This window comes from Hydra vulgaris, chromosome 11 (genome assembly GCF_038396675.1).
Source record: "Hydra vulgaris chromosome 11, alternate assembly HydraT2T_AEP".
Classification (NCBI taxonomy): Eukaryota; Metazoa; Cnidaria; class Hydrozoa; order Anthoathecata; family Hydridae; genus Hydra; species Hydra vulgaris.
This window is the reverse complement of record NC_088930.1, coordinates 8,582,293-8,604,478: the sequence shown is the minus strand read 5'-3', so window position 1 is coordinate 8,604,478 and position 22,186 is coordinate 8,582,293. Positions and strand designations below refer to the sequence as shown.

General features: G+C 26.2%; 1 protein-coding gene across 2 annotated transcripts in view; it reads right to left on the bottom strand.

Annotated features, from left to right (window-relative positions):
• LOC101239227 (reversion-inducing cysteine-rich protein with Kazal motifs) overlaps positions 1-22,186 on the bottom strand; it is a 44,184-nt gene that overhangs the window by 15,528 nt on the left and 6,470 nt on the right. The window contains exons 1-12 of one of the 2 annotated variants that reach the window (XM_065810002.1): positions 16,109-16,366; positions 12,707-12,948; positions 12,393-12,451; positions 11,955-12,035; positions 11,434-11,476; positions 8,162-8,316; positions 7,075-7,108; positions 6,940-6,998; positions 6,600-6,702; positions 6,067-6,087; positions 5,562-5,620; positions 31-105 (exon numbers count right to left, since the gene is read on the bottom strand). In XM_065810002.1, the coding sequence (XP_065666074.1) occupies positions 31-105; positions 5,562-5,620; positions 6,067-6,087; positions 6,600-6,702; positions 6,940-6,998; positions 7,075-7,108; positions 8,162-8,316; positions 11,434-11,476; positions 11,955-12,035; positions 12,393-12,451; positions 12,707-12,779 (762 nt within the window). In that variant the 5' untranslated portion in view covers positions 12,780-12,948; positions 16,109-16,366. Of the gene's footprint in view, positions 1-30; positions 106-5,561; positions 5,621-6,066; positions 6,088-6,599; positions 6,703-6,939; positions 6,999-7,074; positions 7,109-8,161; positions 8,317-11,433; positions 11,477-11,954; positions 12,036-12,392; positions 12,452-12,706; positions 12,949-16,108; positions 16,367-22,186 lie in introns of those variants that run through there. The other variant, XM_065810001.1, reaches the window with a different exon arrangement.

Below are 22,186 nucleotides of genomic sequence, written 5' to 3'. Positions count from 1 at the left end.
ATATTATTGAAAAGTTATTATTAAACTTACTTCTACATTAAATGGACCACAATGGGTAGACAAGGTACCAAACATAACATTAATATCATAATATTGACCAACTGCCTAAACATTTAACAAATTATTATAAATTTATTATTATTATAGCAGATTTATTCCACCCTTTTAAATACTAGTATCGTTATTGACTTATACTAAAGTCACTAAAAGTCAACCAGTCGAAAGTCGAAATTAGTCAATTTTGAAAAAATAAATAGTCAATTTAATTGACTAAGGAATTCCTACTAATCAACTAAAATTTGATTTAGTCAATTAATAATCTTAACATCCTTATATCATTTCATTAGATTTAACTTTTTCAATTTTCAATTTTTGTTTGTTTATTTCAGAACAATATCATTATAACTATTTTTACAACTAGTTTTTTGTTTACTTTCTTAAAGTTTTATCTTATTTATAGCATCATAGCAATGTTAAACTAAATTAAACTATAGGTTATATGTTTCATTAATTTATTGTTTGTTTGTTTATTGTATGCTGCTGATTTTCATAAATACTTTTACAACTATTCTTTGCTAACTCAGGGTCCCAGGGCAAAATTTAACTGTGAAGCTTGATAATCTAAATCTCATCTATACAATTACATTTTAAATGTAATTGTATAGACTTTTTGATATTTAGCAAGAACTTAGGGGAGTCCCTAACTCATTTGGGCCTGGGGGGAAATTATCCTGTTGCTGAAGCAGCCCTTCTTTCATATTGTTTTGTTTCATTATTATTTAAATATAATATTAAAAAAAAGCTTATAAAAATTACTTTATAATTTTTATTAGAATATATTTCAGAAAAAAAAATTGATTCCTATATTTTGACTTAATCACCTTTTAGTCAATTTAGTTAATTTCAATAATGTATTAATTTTAATTGACTTTTGAAAATATAAAGTCAATTTAGCCAACAATGGAAATATTTCCACTGTTGACTAAATTTGTATCAACACTATTAAATACCCATGTTTTGTATAAAATTATAACAATTATAACTTGTCTTTCATCAACAAAGACTCATCAGAAAATCAGATTTTCTGATGAATCTTTGTTGATGAAACACAGTGTAAAATGAAAAAAAAATTTTGTTAAGTGATTTTCTACTAATATATAATTGCTCTGTTCTTTTAAGAACATTGAGCACTTTATTGTGTAGAATACATTTAATATATATATATTATATATATACATATATATATATATATTATATATACATATACATATATATAATATATATATATATATGTATATATATGTATATATATATATATATATATATATATATATATATATATATATATATATATATATATATATAATATTGTTTAAACTTACCTTAAAATTTAAATGTTTTCTAAAGTTTTTGAGTGCGAAAAAAAATAAAGTACCAGAAAGTAAAATTGTGCGGCGCAATGGTATCTTTTTTGTATGGTTAAATCATATATTTATATATGATATATATATATATATATATATATATATATATATATATATATATATATATATATATATATATATATATATATATATATATATATATATATATATATATATATATATATATATATATATATATATATATATATATATATATTTAAACAACTTTATTTTTAAAGTATTCTACACAATAGAGTGCTCAATGTTCTTAAAAGAACAGAGCAATTATATATTAGTAGAAAATCACTTAACAAAAATTTTTTCCATTTATATATATATATATATATATATATATATATATATATATATATATATATATATATATATATATATATATATATATATATATATATATATATATATATATATATATATATATAATATATATAATATATATAATAGGTGTATGCATATGAAACCGCTGTTTAAAATAAGACAAGTTAATTTTCTTTTTAAGACAAAATTAATGTATGGATGATTATGTGTGTGAAACTACGTTCAATTTGCTTTAAATATCATAGTTTTTAATTTGATTTTATTCATATCTAGATAATTTTATACATCTTTCAAAATGAACAACTTTGTGCCTTCAAATATGCATTTGCGGGAAGTATTACTTCACTATTTTATTTTAAAGAAAACTGCTGCAGAAAGTCATCGTTTGCTTGTAGAAGCTTATTCTGACCATGCTTTATCTGAAACAACTTGCAGAGATTGGTTTAGAAGATTTAAAAGTGGCGATTTCGATCTTGACAACAAGGAACGTGGTAAACCTCCAAAAAAATTTGAAGATTCAGAATTGCAAAGTTTATTGGACGAAGACGATGCTCAATCCCAAGAACAATTAGCAGAAGAGTTGAATGTTGATCAGGCAACAATTTCAAGACGTTTACAAGCTCTCGGTAAAATAAGAAAGGAAGGAAAATGGGTTCCACATGAACTGAAAGAACGTGATATTGAAAGGCGTTTAGTGACATGCGAAATGTTATTGAATCGTTTTGAAAGAAAGTCTTTTTTGCATCGAATAGTGACTGGAGATGAAAAATGGATTTATTTTGACAATCCAGTCCGCACAACACATTATGTTGACCCAGGCGCACCTGTAAAATCAACACCAAAGAGGAATATTCATGGAAATAAGGCTTTGCTGTCTATTTGGTGGGATCAGATTGGTGTGGTATACTATGAGTTGCTAAAACCTAAAGAAACAATTGATGGGCCACTTTACAGACTCCAATTATTCCGTTTAAGAAAAGCATTAGAAGAAAAACGACCCGAATATGCTGAGAGACACGACAAAATAATTCTCCAACATGACAATGCTCGTCCTCATGTTTGTAAAGTTGTTCAAACAGCGTTGAAAACTATCGGATGGGAAGTCTTATGCCACCCGCCGTATTCACCAGACCTTGCTCCATCAGATTACTATTTATTCCGATCAATGTCACATGGCTTGGCAGATCAGCACTTCTCGAATTATGAAGAGGTCAAAAAATGGCTCGATGATTGGATAGCTTCTAAATCTGAGAAATTCTATTGGGATGGAATTCATAAGTTACCAAAAAATTGGCAAAAAGTAGTAGAAAATAATGGAAATTACATTCAAAGAAATATAAATAAAACATCTCCAAAACAAACGTTCTAATTCAAAGAAAAAACAGCGGTTTTCATATGCATACACCTATTATATATATATATATATATATATATATATATATATATATATATATATATATATATATATTACATACATATATATATATATATATATATATATATATATATATATATATATATATATACATATATATATATACATACATGCATACATATATATATATGTATATATATATATATATATATATATATATATACATATATATATATATATACATATATATATATACATATATATATATATACATATATATATATATATATATATATATACATATATATATATATACATATATATATATATATATACATATATATATATATATATACATATATATATATATATATATATATATATATATATATATATATATATATGTATATATATATATACACACACACACACATATATATGTATATATATGTATATATATATATATATGTATATATATATATATATATATATGTATATATATATATATATATATATATATATATATATAATATATATATATATATATATATATATATATATATATATATATATATACAGTCTTGGCCATAAGTTTGGAACCGATGAATTTTTTTCTCATAGGAACGTTTTCTATGACGCGTACAGCATTTAACTGCTGCAGCATCGTGTTTATGCAGCATCAGTCGCATAGTTAAATGCCTTCGCGACTTCTTAATCGTTGCAAAACGTGAATCGTGTAACTTTACACCGCAGCAGAGCATCGTGAACAATATGACCCTCATTAAGCTGCATTATACACTGTTCAATGCCTAAACTATCGTTCCCTTGAACTAATGTTTACCTGAACTAATATTCGGTTGAACTAATGTTGAAATATACTTACTTATATTAACAAACTATACATTATATTTTAATCAATTAATTAGCTGATTTACATATATATTAACTGCATATCAGTGCGAAAGGTAAGGCTTAACTTCTTATAAGTATAAAATTAATTAATTTATCCTTTTATTGTTATATAAGAAGTAAAAATATGCAAATAAATCGCTTTATTTGTATAAATGTTTGCAAATTATCATTCAATAATATATACTATTCATAAAAATAGATCTATTAATTTATAATTATTTATATTATTAGCAGTAAGTATTCTACATTAACATGTACAGTGCGTAAAATGACTAGAAGTATTGAATTGTCGAAGGAGAAAAGGGCACAGATGATGATCCTACACCAGCAGAATTATTCTCACAGTAAAATAGCTGGTATACTGCACATATCTAAGTCTGCTGTCACCAAAGGCATTGCAAGAGCAAAGCAGTTGGGCACTCTGGAATCCAGAAAGAGGTCTGGACGACCTCGCATAACTTCTGCCACAACGGATCGGGTGATACATCGGCTTGCTGCTGCAAATCCAACATGGTCATCTCTCCAGATAGCAGTAAATTCATCACTTCCTGCCAGTACAAGAACAATCAGAAGACGCCTTTTGAAGGAATTCAAGCTGCCATCATGTCGTCCAGCAAAGAAAGCCATGTTAAGTAAAAAGAATATCCGTGACCGCTTGACATTCTGTCGCAAGTACAAAGACTGGACTGCACAAGACTGGAAAAAAACTATGTTTTCAGATGAGTCAACTTTTTCTCAGTTTGCCTCATATATCAGACATGTCAGGAGACCTGCAAAACAAAGATACAACATCAGGTATGTTGTTCCCACTGTGAAGCAGGCGCCTACCGTTATGGTGTGGGCAAGTTTCTTGGCATCAGGTCGAGGTGGCATATGGTTCATGCCAAAGAATACAACCATCAATGCTCAAGTTTACCTTGGGATATTAAAGGAAAAGTTGAACACTCACATGAACATTCTGAAATGTAAGGTATTTCAGCATGATGGTGCACCCTGCCACAGAGCAGCAGTTGTAACCAACTGGCTAAGACAGAAACATATCGAAGTCTTGGGTCCATGGCCTGGCTCAAGTCCTGACCTAAACCCAATAGAAAACATGTGGACAATGATTAAGCAAAAGGTTGCTGCCACAAATCCAACGTCAGAGAAGTCTCTGATTGATGCCATCAAGCGTGTATGGACAACTGCCATAACCCCAGAATACTGCGCGAAATTGTCCGATTCAATGCCAGCGAGAATAGCAGCAGTACTGGGTGCCAAAGGACATTATTCAAAATACTGATACCATTTTTTACATGACAGAATATTTACTTGTATATAATATTTAAAATAAAAATGATTTCAAAAGTTTTTGTTGATATTTTGGGTATAAAAAGTGTAATTATATCAAAAAACCTAATCGGTTCCAAACTTATGGCCAAGACTGTATATATATATATATATATGTATATATATATATAAAAAGTGCACAAAGATATATATACATATATATAAACTTTTAAAGCAACAAATACTTTTTTGCATCCCTGAACGCATTCCTTTTTCTCGCCTAAACTGCAGCATGTTTCCAAATCTTTAAAATAAATTAATTTAAAATTTTCAGCAATTTTACTAGTCTTTATAAAATTTTTAAGCAACCAAAATAAACACCAAATAAACTATAATTAATTTATGGTAAAAAAATATAAAAATGAATATTTCAAATTTTTTTGTGACATATATGAACATTAAAATTTAAAATAAATAGTATATGACTGTTAAATGGATTAAGCTTTAAACATAATATATTAAACCAAATATAATTATAACAATCAATAATCAAATTTAACTTAAGACTATAATAAATAAAATGCATTAATAGGATTCTGATTTTCTTAAGTTGGATTGCATTATATTATATAATAATCCATTGTAGCATACAAATTAAAACAAAATGATAAAAAAATTATTCAATTTATAACTATTACTTTTTGCTAAAAGTTATTTAACATAATATTTTATCTTAAAAAGTTAACATACCTCCAATAGAACTTTTGTACTCTAAATTATAAGTATAAACATATGTAAGGGGGATATTAGTTTTTATTTTTATAACATTTTTCATTAAATATTTTTATATATTTTTTTAAAATTAAGAAAAAAAATTAAGAAAAAAATTATAACATAAAAGCAAAAAAAAAAAATTATGGGATTACATAAACACAAATGCAAATTTAATATATTTAATACTAATAATCAAAATAGAGTTAAAAAATGGATTTATTAAATTTAATAAATGATGCATTAGGAATATTAGAATGCCCAACATACTTTTTTACATAGGAAAGTGCAGTAAAATTAATAAAGTGCGGTAAAATTAATAAAGTACGGTAAAACTAATAAAATGCAGTAAAATTAATAAAGTGCAGTAAAATTAATAAAGTAAAATCTACAATCTGCTTAAATTCTTTTTTTTTCTTTTTTTTCTTCAATGAACTGTTTGTTATGATAAGATGCACTACATTTTATTTTTTTTATTTAAAAAAAGAATGGTTATAAAGAAATTTAAGTACCTGAATGTTCAAATGCACATGTGAATTCTTTCGATTTGATACCACATTTGTGACCCATTTCATTATGCAGTGATACAATATCAGATCTTGGGTTGCTAAAGTGCTATGAATAAAAAAAAGTTTCCCAATAAATAATAACGTATAAACTAATTAATAATGGATCATAATTAATAATAAACTAATTATAATATATAAATAAACTGCTATTTTTAATTACTTTATTGACTAAAATAAATATTACACAATCACAAGAAATATTTTATTAAAAAGTGAAACATATTTAAAAACATTAGTTAACAAATTTAATAAATCTTTTTAACTCTTAAGATCATTAAAATACCTGAATACAAATTTGTTTGCATTCTTCATTCAATGATGACATACAACAATTTTCTGCAGCTGAACAAATTTACAATACAAAATGATTAAGACATACTATTATTCTTATTTAATAATTTCTCAAGTATATAAATACCTTTTATTCTGTAAATACACTGCGCTAAACGAGGCTATAAAAACAAATTTTAATCATTTAATTCAATTTATAGTTTTTGATTTTTCTGTCTTACAAAGAAGTATACTAATTAGATATAAAAAATAAATTTTCAAATTAAATTAGGATTTTAACAGTCATTATTAAATATAGTATATTTTCCATCATACAATGATATATAAACTATATTTAAAAACTATATAATTTTGTACTATGTACTATGTAATTATAAGTAACTATGTAATTATAAGTAACGTAATAGGTGTTAATTTATTAAAAAAATTTCTACTGAAATTTTAAAACTTACAAAAATCTATTTTCAATATGAACTAAATTTAATTAAAAACACAAATAAGCAACATCTTGCCTGTGCACTTTAGCTTCCTTACAAAATTCTCATTAATTAATATATACGATGCAAGGCAAGGCCTAAACAGTATTTTGTCATCAAATATGTTCTTTTGTTACATTTTCATTTCCTTTTTTATTTATAATAAACACTCAACTACAGCACCACTCCTATATATTTGAAAATATGAGCTGTTAAATTCTGTTTATTTGATTAGTTGTTTGATAAAGCTAACCCTAACTTCTGAAAACTTATAGCGTTCACTGTTGCTAATGTAAAACAATGTAAATTTACAATTATATTGCAGCTCTCTTGGAATGTAGTTGACAAGAAACAGTATACGCCCTTGAATTTTAATGGGTTAATTGTCACTGAGTAACACTTTTTTCAGCTTAAAATATTTTTTTGTTTTACTATTGATAAGCAATGTACCAATATTAGCTTTTTAATTGTAAATGTAAAAATAACATTTATAGCAACAAAAAAAAAAAACATTGATTAATTTCTTAGCTCAACACAAAATAATACAAAAAACTGAGCAAATATCATAAACAAACTAAAAGATAATATATAATAATAATAATAATAATAATAATAATAATAATAATAGTAACAATAACAATAATAATAAGTAATATATACAGTATAATAAAAATATATAATATAAATGCTATGATAATATATTAATATAAATACTATATTAAGATGAAAAACTCTTACCTCTCTGATAGCACCACAATTTTCATTTTCCAATCTTTTTCTATTTTTTGTTGAAAGAGTGCGGCATTGAATTTCACATGCTGGATGAACTGCTTCATTACAGCAAACATCATGAGCAACATCTTGCCTGTGCACTTTAGCTTCCTTACGAAATTCTGCAATATGAAAATAAGTTTTTTTATTAAGTTAAATTAATCTGTTTAAGTTAAACAACAAATACTTTAGCTTGATTAACCCTGCTAAAAAGTCACTTTTAAAAAAACATTTGATAAACTACTTTCACCTAGCCAGCTTAGAAAGTAATGTAAACAGTTAGAGTAAATTATGAAACTTTGCACTGTAAAGATATTATATATTAACAATCGCCAAAATAAAAAAAACTATACTATATCTTAAAGTATAACAATTTACTAAATGTATAAGATGTACATTTAAACAACATACTATAAATAGTTATTATATCTTTTGTGCTTTCATAGTCATGGAGTAAGATAGCCTATGTTTTATTTCATTTCTAAACTCTTTTTTTTTTAAACAATATAACATTTGCGAATTAGCAGTTTAAACCATGTCTTTTTTTTAATACTTGTTTAAGACTTATTTTACCATGCTTAGCGCAAGACTCTATTTAAAAAAAAAAAACTCTGTTGATTTTTATTTACAGTTTGTTCTAATATATTAAAGAAATGCTTGGAGTGCAAACTTTTGTTATTATACCTTAGTGTTTTTTAATGGCATTACTTTGGTAAAATTTGTTTTCATTAAGTTTAAAATGCCATTAAAAATTGCTTTGAAATTTTCACTATTCTTTAGACTTAAACCACTTGTATTTCTCATTTCTTATCATTGAGTTTAACAGCAAAAGGTTGATAATATCAACAGCCAATATTATAAAGATTATAATGCTGATTGTTGTATTATCTTTTTTGTTTATTCTTTAATCTTAATTTTATTTAACAACTTCTTTTTTATTTGCTTCTTTATTTTACTTTTTTAGATACAATTTTTTTTTTTGTTGTTATAAAAAAAACAAAAAAACTTGAGACTCTTTTAGTATTTTTAGTGAATAAAAGATTGGCATAACTTTTTAAAAGGTTATAATTGTTTTAAAAACTTAATAATACGTGTTCTGAATATATGAATAAATTCATTTTAGCAATAACGGTGTTTAAAGCAGGGTCAGATTAATGCAGCATTTTGTCGAAGCCTAGTTTTCGCATCAATTTCTAACGCAAATACATGTCAATTTTAACGCCCTTGTTTTAAAACGCCAATTTTAACGCCCTTACCAAAGCTTAGCAAATCTTATATTACTAAAGCTAGATTTTTAAACAAACCTGAAAATGTTTTCCCTCGGAGAGCCTTTAATTATACCAAAAATTAAAATACACTCAAATCGCGGCACAAAAGTGCAAATGGATTTCTTTTTGCTCTTTTTTCAGCGTCGCGTAACAATCAATAGACGATCTTATCTAACTAGTTAGACCCCTAATATTGTTTGCTATATTATTATTGATATTGCTATGCTTTACATAGCATTCAGATAATTGAACAAAAGTAATTAAACGATAACAGTCCTAAAAAACTTTCCTTTAATTAAGAAAAATTACCTATTCAGTAGAGAATGTTTCATTACTAAAGATTACTAAAGATCGTAAATATTAACGATTTAAAAATGATATCTTTCTGAAAAGTTTACTTTCCGGGTTCTGCTATCTATATGCGGGCAGTATATAACGGTTTGCAAGGTTTTCAATATTAAAACGAGGCGGAAAACCGTACCAAAACCTTTAAGATCTGCAGGAGTGATAATAAACCGTAGGAAAAGTTATGTGGACTTGACCTAATTCGAAATAATAAATGATTATTTGTCCAGAATTCATATGGATGCAAAGGTTTAATAAACATCGTTTATTTTCGATTTATAATTTCTTATAAGTTTTAAGTAAAAAATCGTTTTGAAAACTTGAATCACGTATTTTCAACTCAAAACAAACAAAATTATAAATAAAAGTATTCTTAAAGATTAGATCAATACCATACAGAATATTTAGTTCATAGAAACCCAGTGGGCACAGGACAAAAAACGTTTAAAAGACGAATTTTTAAGGTCCCGCGCCCACTGATTTTATTTCCCTATACCTTTTAAGAAAAAAAAATGTGATTAAAGGTTAAACGTAAAAAAAAGGTATCTAAAAAAAAAAAAAAAGAAAAGAAAAGGTCTATGTAATATGTAATATAGAGAATATGTAATATAGAGAAGTTTTTATATATAAGACGGCCCTGCATTTGTCTCCCCCGGGCACCTAAATGCCAGTCCGACCCTGTCCGTGCCCATTTGGAAAGCTTTATAGAAAGTTAATACGTTTATTACTTTAAAATACTAACAAAAAGAAAAAAAAAAAATTCTTATAAAAAAACTTAATTTATGTAATAATTACTTTAAATTGAAATTTTTTTAAAATCTTTTTAATAATAAAACCTAGATTATTTCCCAGTGGGCACGGGACGTAAAAAATGCATCTTTTATGCCTTTTGGACGTCTTTTGAACGTTCAAAAGACGTCTTTTTTACATCCCGTGCTCACTAGGTTATGTGTTGTTTTTAATAACGATATCAACCGCAATTTTGTTTAACTCAATATTGCGAATATTCACGTTTTGGATTTTTTTTTTTTTTTTTTTGTACTTTAGAAGTTAGATTAGAGTACATTTCGTTAATATTCAGACATTTTTATGCGATTCTTAATCAGGATAACTCTCTATCATAATCAACAATTAAAAAAAAAGTGAGAGGATTGGGACTAACTCTAAACAGTCTACTTTTAAATAAAAAGTTAACAAAAATTTTTTCTAATTTTATTTCTAATCATAATTTATGTTTTTGTTTTTAAAAATAATAAAAAATATAGAATTTAAATATTAAATTAGTTTTCTTTTCTACAATTTATAATAAAATCAAACTTTACGGAAATAAAATCAAATTTTACGGTAATAAAATCAAGCCTTACGGTAATAAAACCAAAATTCACAGTAATTCGGTTTTATAAGGTTAGCCAAATTTAGTTAAAAATTGAACGTCGAATTTCAATTGAAATTTTATTGAACATTTACATGTTTTTCAAAAAATGTAATGGTATTTAAAAGTAAAGACTGTATGAATTTTACAATCTACTCACCTAAAAAAGTTGTGAACTTTAAAGAAAATTTTGAAATAAAGTATGAAGAACTAGTACAAATAACATTAAAATAATTTACATATTAAATACTTACGTTTCCAAAAATCAGTAAGAACGAATTCTTTCCAAAACTTATCCTATAAAAAAATGTTTAGATAGTTATAGATGTCAAGGCTAGTGAAAATATTGCAAAAATGTTATTTTACTTACTATATTAGTTTATTATGTTAATACGAAATATAAATTATGTAGCGTAGTAAATAGTAACTTCCCACATGCAAGTTCAATCATTTAAGGATTGCAGCTGCTTTTTCTTTAGGGGAATAAACAACTGAGTTTTATAATACTACTATTTCGAACTAAATTTAAATTCTGTAACAGATTTCATCTAATAATATTTTAATGTTTAAAAGTTATGGCCATGTAAATTTTATAATCTCCTTGTAATAAGGTGTTTGAAAGCATTACATAACTTTTTAAAACTAAATTACTATTATTATTATAATTATTTAGGTAATGGATATTTACTAATACACAGAATAAATATTTCACTTTTATAATTAAATTAAAGCCAAAAACAATAAAAAAATAATAATAATAAAAAAAAATGCGTACCTCAGAACGGGTGCACGAGTTTGCTAACTTTTGCAAACGACGTCTGAAATAAGCTGGTTTTTTAGTTGAAAAAATTGCAACCTATAAAATATTCCGTACAGTTTACTGTGTATAAAATGCATAATGTATCTATTTTTTATTAAGTTACTCTAAAGTTTTAAAAAGCAAATAGTAGAGTTTATCTTAATTTAAATAATTCAAAGTAAATGTTAAACATTTGTTGTCAACAATGTACAGATTATTTCAGCTGTATTTATTAAACCGATGTTGGTAAAACATAATTAAAAACGTAAACCGATTTACACTTTACATAAACGTAAACCGATTTACACTAGCGATTTTCAAATGATATTGTAACTGAAAACATAAATTTAACAAATTTCTATCAGTTTAAAAAATAATTAAAATGAACAAAAAACTCATATATTAAAAAAATACCTCTCGGCAATTCAACTTGCAAAGCGAAGAATGACTTTTATTGCAACATTCTTTTAGGCCTAAAAAATTCAAAGTGTAGAAAGTTTACTTTTATTTTTAAAACATAGTTATCATAAGTTAGTATTATAATTAAAAAAGAAATACCATTATCATACTAAAATATATATATATATATATATATATATATATATATATATATATATATATATATATATATATATATATATATATATATATATATATAATAATGAAAATTATAATTACTTAATTTCAGTAGATTTTTTAAAATGTTTTACTTAAAAAACATGCATTACCTCGAGTATTTATCATAACATTTCCAACCGAACAACTAACAAATACGCATAACAATAAAGCGGTTTTATTCATGGTCGTCGTAATTTACAAGATTATTTCTATAATAGTCGACAACAGCATGCGGCGAAAAATGTTGCAAAATGTTTTACTCTTGCAAATGTTTTTTTTTTTTTTTCAGTGTTGCGTTGACATTGACGATGTCCCGCTGTGAATCGACCAAGTAGATATTAAGCTGAAGAACCTTTAATAAAAGATAAACAACAATATCTACGCAACGTCAATCAAGATTTATACGTAGCTTTAAGGGGGTTGTCATTTATAAGTCTTGTTTAATTTACGTTTAAGACAAACCTTCTGGCTTTAGATTTTAAAGTTACATATTTATTTAATGTGTTCGTTTAAAAAGATAGAATAAAAGGTAAAATTAACGATAAGCAAATCTATTCTCTTTTTTTTTTTTTTTTTTTAAAATGATTTGTTGATATTTATAGAAATTTAAATAAATAAAATGGCCAGTGTGTTTAAGATCTTTCTAAAACAATTCAACACGTTTTATTGTATAGTTGTTTTACAATTATTTTATGGCTACACCCCTTTACGAAATTTCACCGTTCTGCTATTGTTTCTTCAATTGTTTGTTTTATTCTTCTTAGTTTTTTTTTCAACTTTCTTTTTAATTGGAAATGTTTTAACTTTTATTTTTTAGAATTGCTCATGGTTTCTTGTAGTCAATGAAAATTCCACTGTGCAAATCCAAAACAAATTGAAATTAAGTCATATAAAAAAATAATTATTTAATACATAACAATAAATATAAATTACATGACGTACTTATTCTTTTGGTTAAAAAAGAAAACAATATAAAGTACTTCTGTTTTTTTGTTTAGTTTCCACTTAAACACAAACGCGCGCGCACACACGCGTAACTAGCAAAAACCGGTGTTATAATTTACTTTATTGAGTGTGTTAGCGACTGTTAGTAATCTTTAATTTCAACACACAAACACGCAAACTAGATGTTTATAGGGTCATAAATATAAATTTTTTTAAGCCCTATATTTCTACGAAGAAGTGCGTATTTTATTTAATAAAATTTTTTTTAAAGTTGTAAAGTTTAAAACTCTTTGACATTATTGAAACTTTTAAGTACATACATGCATACATTTACTTATGTAAATACATACACACACAAATATACATACATACATACACAAAAACTTGAAAATCATTTGCTTTGGGGGAGAGGGGTGTTCCAATCTCCCCCCTCCCCAAAGAAGGTGATGTTACAGTCAGTTTTTTTGAAGAAAATAGTCGGGTAGTCAGGTATTTAACACAATTCAGTCGCGTGAATTTTAGTTTTGGGGACCTTTTTTTTTAAGAAACCAGTTGGGTACATTTTAGAGAATCGCCCCCCATCCCCCATATTATTCGTAGGATCGCCTCTGCATAGATACATACATACATACATACATACATACATACATACATACATACATACATACATACATACATACATACATACATACATACATTCATACGAATATGCCTATATATACATTAAAAACAAAAAAAATATTACATACATATAAAAAAATAAACATATCTGCCTATATATACACAAACTAGGTTTAACTTTGTATATAAAATTTTCAAAATTGCTAATAAAAAGCTTGTCGAAGGTTATTTACCGAATTCATAAAAACTGTAATGACACACTATTAAATCTCTATTTAAAAAATAAAACAATATTTAAAAACTAAAATGACAGCTTTTTTCTTTTACTACAAGTTTTAATTTATTGAAAACAAATATTTATTCATTTATTTATTTTCATAAGAGTCAATATTTTTTTGTCACAGATATAGTTTACTCTTAAAAGGAAAGCAGATAAGTTAGTCGTACTGAAAGTACCCACGCCTATGTATTTTAAATAGAGAAATAGAATACTAGAAGTTAAAATATCCCATAAAATTAGTTTGAAAGTATATAATCTGCATTGCTTTAATTTGAGTTGCGTAATTTTAGTTTAACTTTATTTAACGCTATAGACTAATATATATATAGAAACTATTATATCTGGTTTTAATAAATATTTTAGTTTAAAGAGAGGATAACCAAGGCGTTAGTTTTTTTATTTTGTAACAATAGACTAATCAACTTTGTTTTCTTTCTACTTCTGGATAATTTATCAAGACAAAACAGAACAAATTTAAAAAGTTTGCTATGCTCTTTAAACATTTGTAACTTATTAAAGCCATAATAAATGTTTTTTCTTTAAATTTTCAACATATTTTAAATTAAAGATGTCAAAATGCATTGTCTTTTAATATTATTTCAAACGTCTATTTATTCTATAACTTCAAAACCAGGAATATCGGTTATAATAAATTTTAATATAAATTATAGTACAATAATATTCAACTTTTATTACCACATTAGTTTTGCGCAAAAGGTTTAATCAATTTTATTGCTGATGAAACTAATTTAATCGGCTTTGCACGAATGCAAGTTGTAACAGTAAGTTTAATTAAAAAAAAAAAAAATCTTTTTTCCATGCTTTTTTTTTATAAAAAAAATAATTACATAAAATTAAAAACTTTTAGTTTTAAGTCGTAAAAATAGAAAAAGTTAAGCTTTTGGCGCCGACTTGCTTAATAAATAATATTGTGGTCATTTTAAGCATAGTTAGTTGAATGCAATTATTATCTCTACCATCAGTGCTCTTTGTCAGCTTTGATTACTTAAACGGCCTATTATAATGAGGATGTGTTGATGAAAATGAGGATGGCTCTAAATGGTAACCGCGACATAAAAGTTTTAAAATTCATAATAACGTATTTAAAAACCTTATAACGTATGGTTACATAAATGAGGTAAATACACTCAGATATGTCTACGTTTCGCAAATTTATTATGTTCTACAAATTTACTAAAAAAATTTGAAGGAAACTAAAATTGCACCATCGATTAAATTAGAGCAATTTGTTTATAAGATTAATTTGATTTTGATCATAGATATAGTTGTGTCGTCAAAACAAATGCGTCATAAACTTGATGCTACACGCTAATTTTTCTTATTAAAAATCTTTAATGTTGTCTAAATACCAAACAAAATTACGTTTTTTTTAAACTTAGCGGCGGATAGTTCGGAATCCTAATTACTGACCAATAAAAACTACTAATTAATAACTACTGACTAATAAAAAAGTTATTAGATGCAAGTTTGTATAAATAATAAATCCATTTTCAATGATATTAACTACTGCCTACAAATTATTTATTAAAAAGAAAACATTTATCTCGTAATTCAAGAAATGTGACAATTCTAAAAAAATCCACTAAAATTTCGGAAAATATTTTTATAAATTAATTTTATTAAGTAATCAAAAAAAAAAAAATACTTGAAAAATTTAGTCGAGCACAAACAAGAGACTTGCAGCTTGTTTCGGCTTTAAAAAGTTTGAAAACTGTAATAAAACTCGAATTAGTGCAAGGAAGTAAAACAATTATTCCCAATTGTATCATTATATAATATAAACGTCCTTTGAAACAACAAGAATGGGCGCACTGCCTCTACTTTAATACATTCTATTCAACATGTGTATAAAATACACCCTCAAGTGTAATCTTGATCTACTAAGTCTCTAAAATATATGCTCGCATGCATTAAAAATCTATAGTTATTGTATTAACATTAACAGTGACGGATCCAGGGGGGGGGGAAGGGATGAAGGTTATGCACCCCCCCTCCCCACCAGAAAATACATATCCTGAAATAATCAAAATATTGAAACTATTGAAATAATCTGCGCTCTTGATCTTAAATTCTTCCATGAGAAATGCCTAATGTTTCATTCATTTTTTTTACTTTGATTTAACCATACAAAAAATATACCATTGCGCCGATCAATTTTACTTTCTGGTACTTTATTTTTTTTCGCACTCAAAAACTTTAGAAAACATTTAAATTTTAAGGTAAGTTTAAACAATATTATATATATATATATATATATATATATATATATATATATATATATATATATATATATATATATATATATATATATATATATATATATATATATATATATATAATTATTAACAGAATTTTTAAACTTTAAGAAAGCTAATGATCTTAGTGGTAAAGGGTTAGGTGAACTAATTATTCAAACTCTGAAAGGACATAGTCTTGACCTTACTTACTTAGTAGGTCAAGGTTATGATGGCGCATCAGCTATGTCTGGCTGTTATAATGGTATCAACATCCCCCCCCCCCCCCCACCACCACCACCAAAATGGTATCAACATCCCCCCCATCCCTTTTGGTACCAACATCACCCCCCCCCCCCCTTTGCTTTTATATTGCTATTTGCTGTTAACAGAAAACTGGCATAGCTTTAAAAAGGGTTAGTTTCCTAAAATTAGACGGTTTCATTGCCTTGACTTAACTATTGTCAGAAACGGTGAAGGGTTTGTTTGGTGTTCTAAATAAGTATTTTCAAAGAGAAAAACTGGAAAAAACTCTGAAAACTTTTTCACATTATATAAACTTCCTCATAGCGCAGAAGACCGCGTTCTTCAAGACTCCTCTTTTTAATATTATATTGATATTAAATGCAGATGTTTTGTGCAAAAAATAGTGATTGGAGGATTGCACATTCATACATTTCAAATGACATCCTCATTTGAAATGTGAAGAGTTGTTGAGTCTTAAATACCAAAAAAAAATTAGCATGGCTCTTTTATTTATTGATTGACATTTATACCTATTGATTGATTTCTGATTTTATCCAACAATCTTATAACTAAAGTTATAGCCATGTAAAATTTCAAATTCACTAAATTGAGTTGAGGTTAGATTTATGTTTTACACATTATCATTTAATGCATATAAATCATTCTTATAAATCATACATTCAATACATCACGTATTGTACATTATTTATTTACTTCTGATTTTGATTGTTAGTAGTAAGAGTGTTGGTAAAAAGTAGTAATGCTAATCGACATTGCCTCTGTTATCCAAGTGATCAAGTTAAGTAGTTGTTATTATCTCTTACAAAATGTAAAGCATCACTTGATACTATACTGTTTCAATTTTGCAGTACGCAGAAGTCAAACCAAGTAACTAGATCACGTTTTTTACCTTTATCACAACATCACAACAATATATTGCAAAATACACGAGCAATATCATTTTATTGTTGGTTGTATGAGTTATTGGTTTAGTCTGCTATGCACGGTACACTATTTTATCCGCTATGCTCGGTACACTATTTTATCCGCTATGCTTGGTACACTATTTTTTCCGCTATGCACGGTACATTATTTTGGTTGTTAATAAAGACGCTGTCCTGTTATGATTAATTAGTTTTCTCAAATAAAAATATGAATTCGGATGAAGTGTCAAAATCGACTTTTTAAAGTAAAAAGTAAAATCGTATTTTTTTTATTTTTTCAAACACATTTCTTATTTTATTTTTTTAAAACCTGATGTCTTACAAAGTCCCCGTTTTTCCGACATGTTCTCAGTATCTTTAACAAATTCAAACTTTTACAATATTTGCATCAATTTTTCTTAGGAACGTGAAATCCAAAATTCTGTGAAAAGTAATAGTAGTTCAGGAATTTTTTAGCTCAAAACTATCGACTATCAGCGTTTTCAAAACTATCGACTATCAGCGTTTTCAAAACTATCGACTATCAGCGTTTTCAAAACTATCGACTATCAGCGTTTTCAAAACTATCGACTACCAGCGTTTTCAAAACTATCGACTATCAGCGTTTTCAAAACTATCGACTATCAGCGTTTTCAAAACTATCGACTATCAGCGTTTTCAAAACTATCGACTATCAGCGTTTTCAAAACTATCGACTATCAGCGTTTTCAAAACTATCGACTATCAGCGTTTTCAAAACTATCGACTATCAGCGTTTTCAAAACTATCGACTATCAGCGTTTTCAAAACTATCGACTATCAGCGTTTTCAAAACTATCGACTATCAGCGTTTTCAAAACTATCGACTATCAGCGTTTTCAAAACTATCGACTATCAGCGTTTTCAAAACTATCGACTATCAGCGTTTTCAAAACTATCGACTATCAGCGTTTGAAAAGATTATGCATCTTAGATACATTAAGATGATTGGGATTGACATATTATAAATCTAAATCAGCATTACCGTGTCAATTTAGTGCTTTTTTGGTTGCTAAGGTGCTCAAAGAAGGCCTAATGGACTTATCACAAAGCACCGCAGAAGAGCACATATATAGGAAGTTATTCTTCTATTCTATCTCGAGTTTCTATTCTATTAGTTTTTTCATTTGCAGTATGACTGTCTCTTTATTTAGTAGTCAAAGGAGAGAAATTAAATAATACAAAAAGAAACATTCATCTCATCTTCTAATATTTTCCCAACAAATTAATATATACAATTTGCCAGACAGTTTTTTTTAGATTTAAATGGGTTTCAATACCAGCTTTTTACTTCAACTTGTGTATTTTTTTACCGACTTGTTATACCTTTTTTCTTTCATTTCATTTTAGGTTTAGAAGTTTCCTTTAGAGTTCTTAAGTTTTCTTAAGCGTTTGTTAGTGCCTAGAAAAAAAATACAATAAAAAAAAAAACGAGTGGCTTTAACTAACAATATACGGTTAGTTATTTAATTTTTTATATTTCATATGTTGATGTTAATTATTGAACTATAATGGTTAAGAAAGTTTACGTTAAGTTAGACTACGTTAATATACGATAGTAGATTAACGGCCTATTATTAGCAATGTCCAAAGTAAGAAGATGTAAAAACAAATAAAAAATATAAAAAAGAAGGAATTTTTAACTAATTTGCAAGACCAAAAAAAAATTAAACAATAAACATCAAACAAGATACCCTTGTTATAAACTTTATTTATTATTTTGTTAATAGCTGACGAGTGTTTTATGACACTTTTTCTTATTTTTAAATTAATAACTTTCTAGGGCTATTGTTTTCAAACGGTACTATGTCTCAGGTTAAGATATTTATTTTTACTAAATACTTTTTTAAGTTAAAGGCCTAACTATTCATAATGTTTATTAGTTTCCTTAAAAGCTTTTTTTGACATTTTAAAATAGTTAAAATTAAGTTAAGTGTATTTATAGTATGTACAGTATAGTTTCTTCAAATCGAATTTTATAAGGAAAAATGAAAGTTTGAGTCAAAGAGATTTTTAAATTAAAAAAAGAAAATTAAAGAAAGTTCTTACAGTGACATTTCACGGTGGCTTAGCATTTCATCGACTAAAGAAGATTCGAATTAGAGAGATAGTACCGTATAATCATATTCAGTACACTTTGCAAATACAACTACAAATTTAAATAATGTATAATAACATTTTTTTTATGGATATAAAAAAGAGGTATAATAGATAGTATTTTGGATAGAATAACTTTAAATAGTACTATTATTATTATTATTTAAATAGTACTATTATTGAAAAAAATGGAAAACTCTTTGCAGGCAAATTATTTTGCAAATTAATCTATTTTAAAAAAATGGAAACTTTGTTTAAATACCAATATTGGAGTTAAACTATCAATATTGTAGTTACATACGTTCTTAATAAAACTGATGAAGAAAAATACCTTGAAGTTTTCATTAAATTCTAATGGCAAATAAAAGAGTCACATATCTAGTTTATGAAATAAAGTATATTCATCAATTAGTATGGTGCCTTGAACTTTCACTTATCTCGATGATCAATTGGTTCAACAACTATTTACGGTATTTACTTACCCTTCCCTTAAGTACAACGAATGTTTGTGGTCACCCAGGATGGCCAGAGAATTTTAAATTTCAATTTACCCTAACTTTTCACTGCCTTTCCTTGACTAAAATAAAGTTTCCTTGACTTACTAATGTTAGTTTAACAAATGTAGCATGCTACATTTGTTATTTGCCTTTTTATTGCTATAGCAATAAAAAGGCAAAAATAAAATTTACACAACTTTACCCATACAATTGAAGTTGCCTAGTAAACTGTTTACTTTAAATTAATAAAGACTTTTAAACAAAAAAATAAAATAAGAAGTAAAAAAATAAAATTATCTTCAATAAGCATAAAAATATATATATATTTTGTTACTGAATTTGTCAATACTCATTGAATTTTCTATTACTTTTGCAAAATTTAATATATTCTCTGACTTTTTCCTGAGTTCTTAACATAGTTCAATATTTCCCTGACCAGGTTTTCCAGGTTGCTTGCCGCTCTGTTTCCGTATTATGTTGAAGAAGATAAAACTTGAACAAGTATAGAGTCTACTATACCCAAAGAAAACGTTGTACTGTCATAAATGCTAGTTTCTTATATGACGACGAATGCAAATCAACAACACAAAATTGCTACAGTTGCAAAAAAACGTCGAACACCCCACACCAAATTTTATGTAACCATGTAGCACAAAATCATTGTCAAGTTCTACATCTATATGTTTATATATTATTACATACTATATGCATGATAATAAACATATTACATGTATGACCTGTATAAAAAGTACGGCCTGTTAATTCTTTATTATTAACCCACCTTCAAAGACTTCAGTCAGAACATACACAACAGACAGAAAATGCTTGTAAATAAAATCCATAATTTAAAAAAGATTTTTAAATTTAAATTTAAAAAGATTTTTAAATTTAAATTTAAAAGTCATTGTTTATAACAACCTTTATTCTACTACAGAATACAAGTATTTGAGAAACTCTAACTAATACTTGAAACAGTTATTTGGAATAAGCCAAAACTTTCAATATAATATTATCAACGTTTAGATAATATTATTGCTCTTTACAATTTAAATTTAAAAAAGGAATCAACTGCATTACTCATCAAAAAACCATTTAAAAAAAATCTTTAATGTTTTAGAAAAAAATCTTTAATGTTTCAGAAACTGGTGTTGGTTTATCTTATGAAAAATTTATTTTCAGACTTGGTGTAGTAGACAACTATCGTAGGTTCATTTACCTCAGCAACTTGAATGATATTCAAGTTCATAATTAATCAGAGATTAACATCGTAGTTTATTTTACCTATGCTCCCCAAATTATAGATTATTGCTAACATATTCAATTTCTAATAAAAGTTCCTTTTACTACACTTTAAATAAGCTTTTTTGTTTTGTTCTACATGCAAAAATACCGATTGAGTGTTGTCATGATATCATGAAAACACTCATTTGGTGTTTTTGGTATTTTTTGGTAATCCAACTGGAAATTTCTTTATCTAACTTGTTTGATCTCATATCATTGATAAGAGATCAAACATGATAAAAAAATTAAACTTGATGACGTGAAAGTTGGCAATGAAAAACAAATGGCACGTGCACTTTTTAGGCGGAAGTGTTAAAATGTGTTAACGTAGAAAACAAAACGCATTTTAAATATAAGCACGCGACTCTAACAAAACTGTGTAAATAGAAAATTTGAAATATGCAAA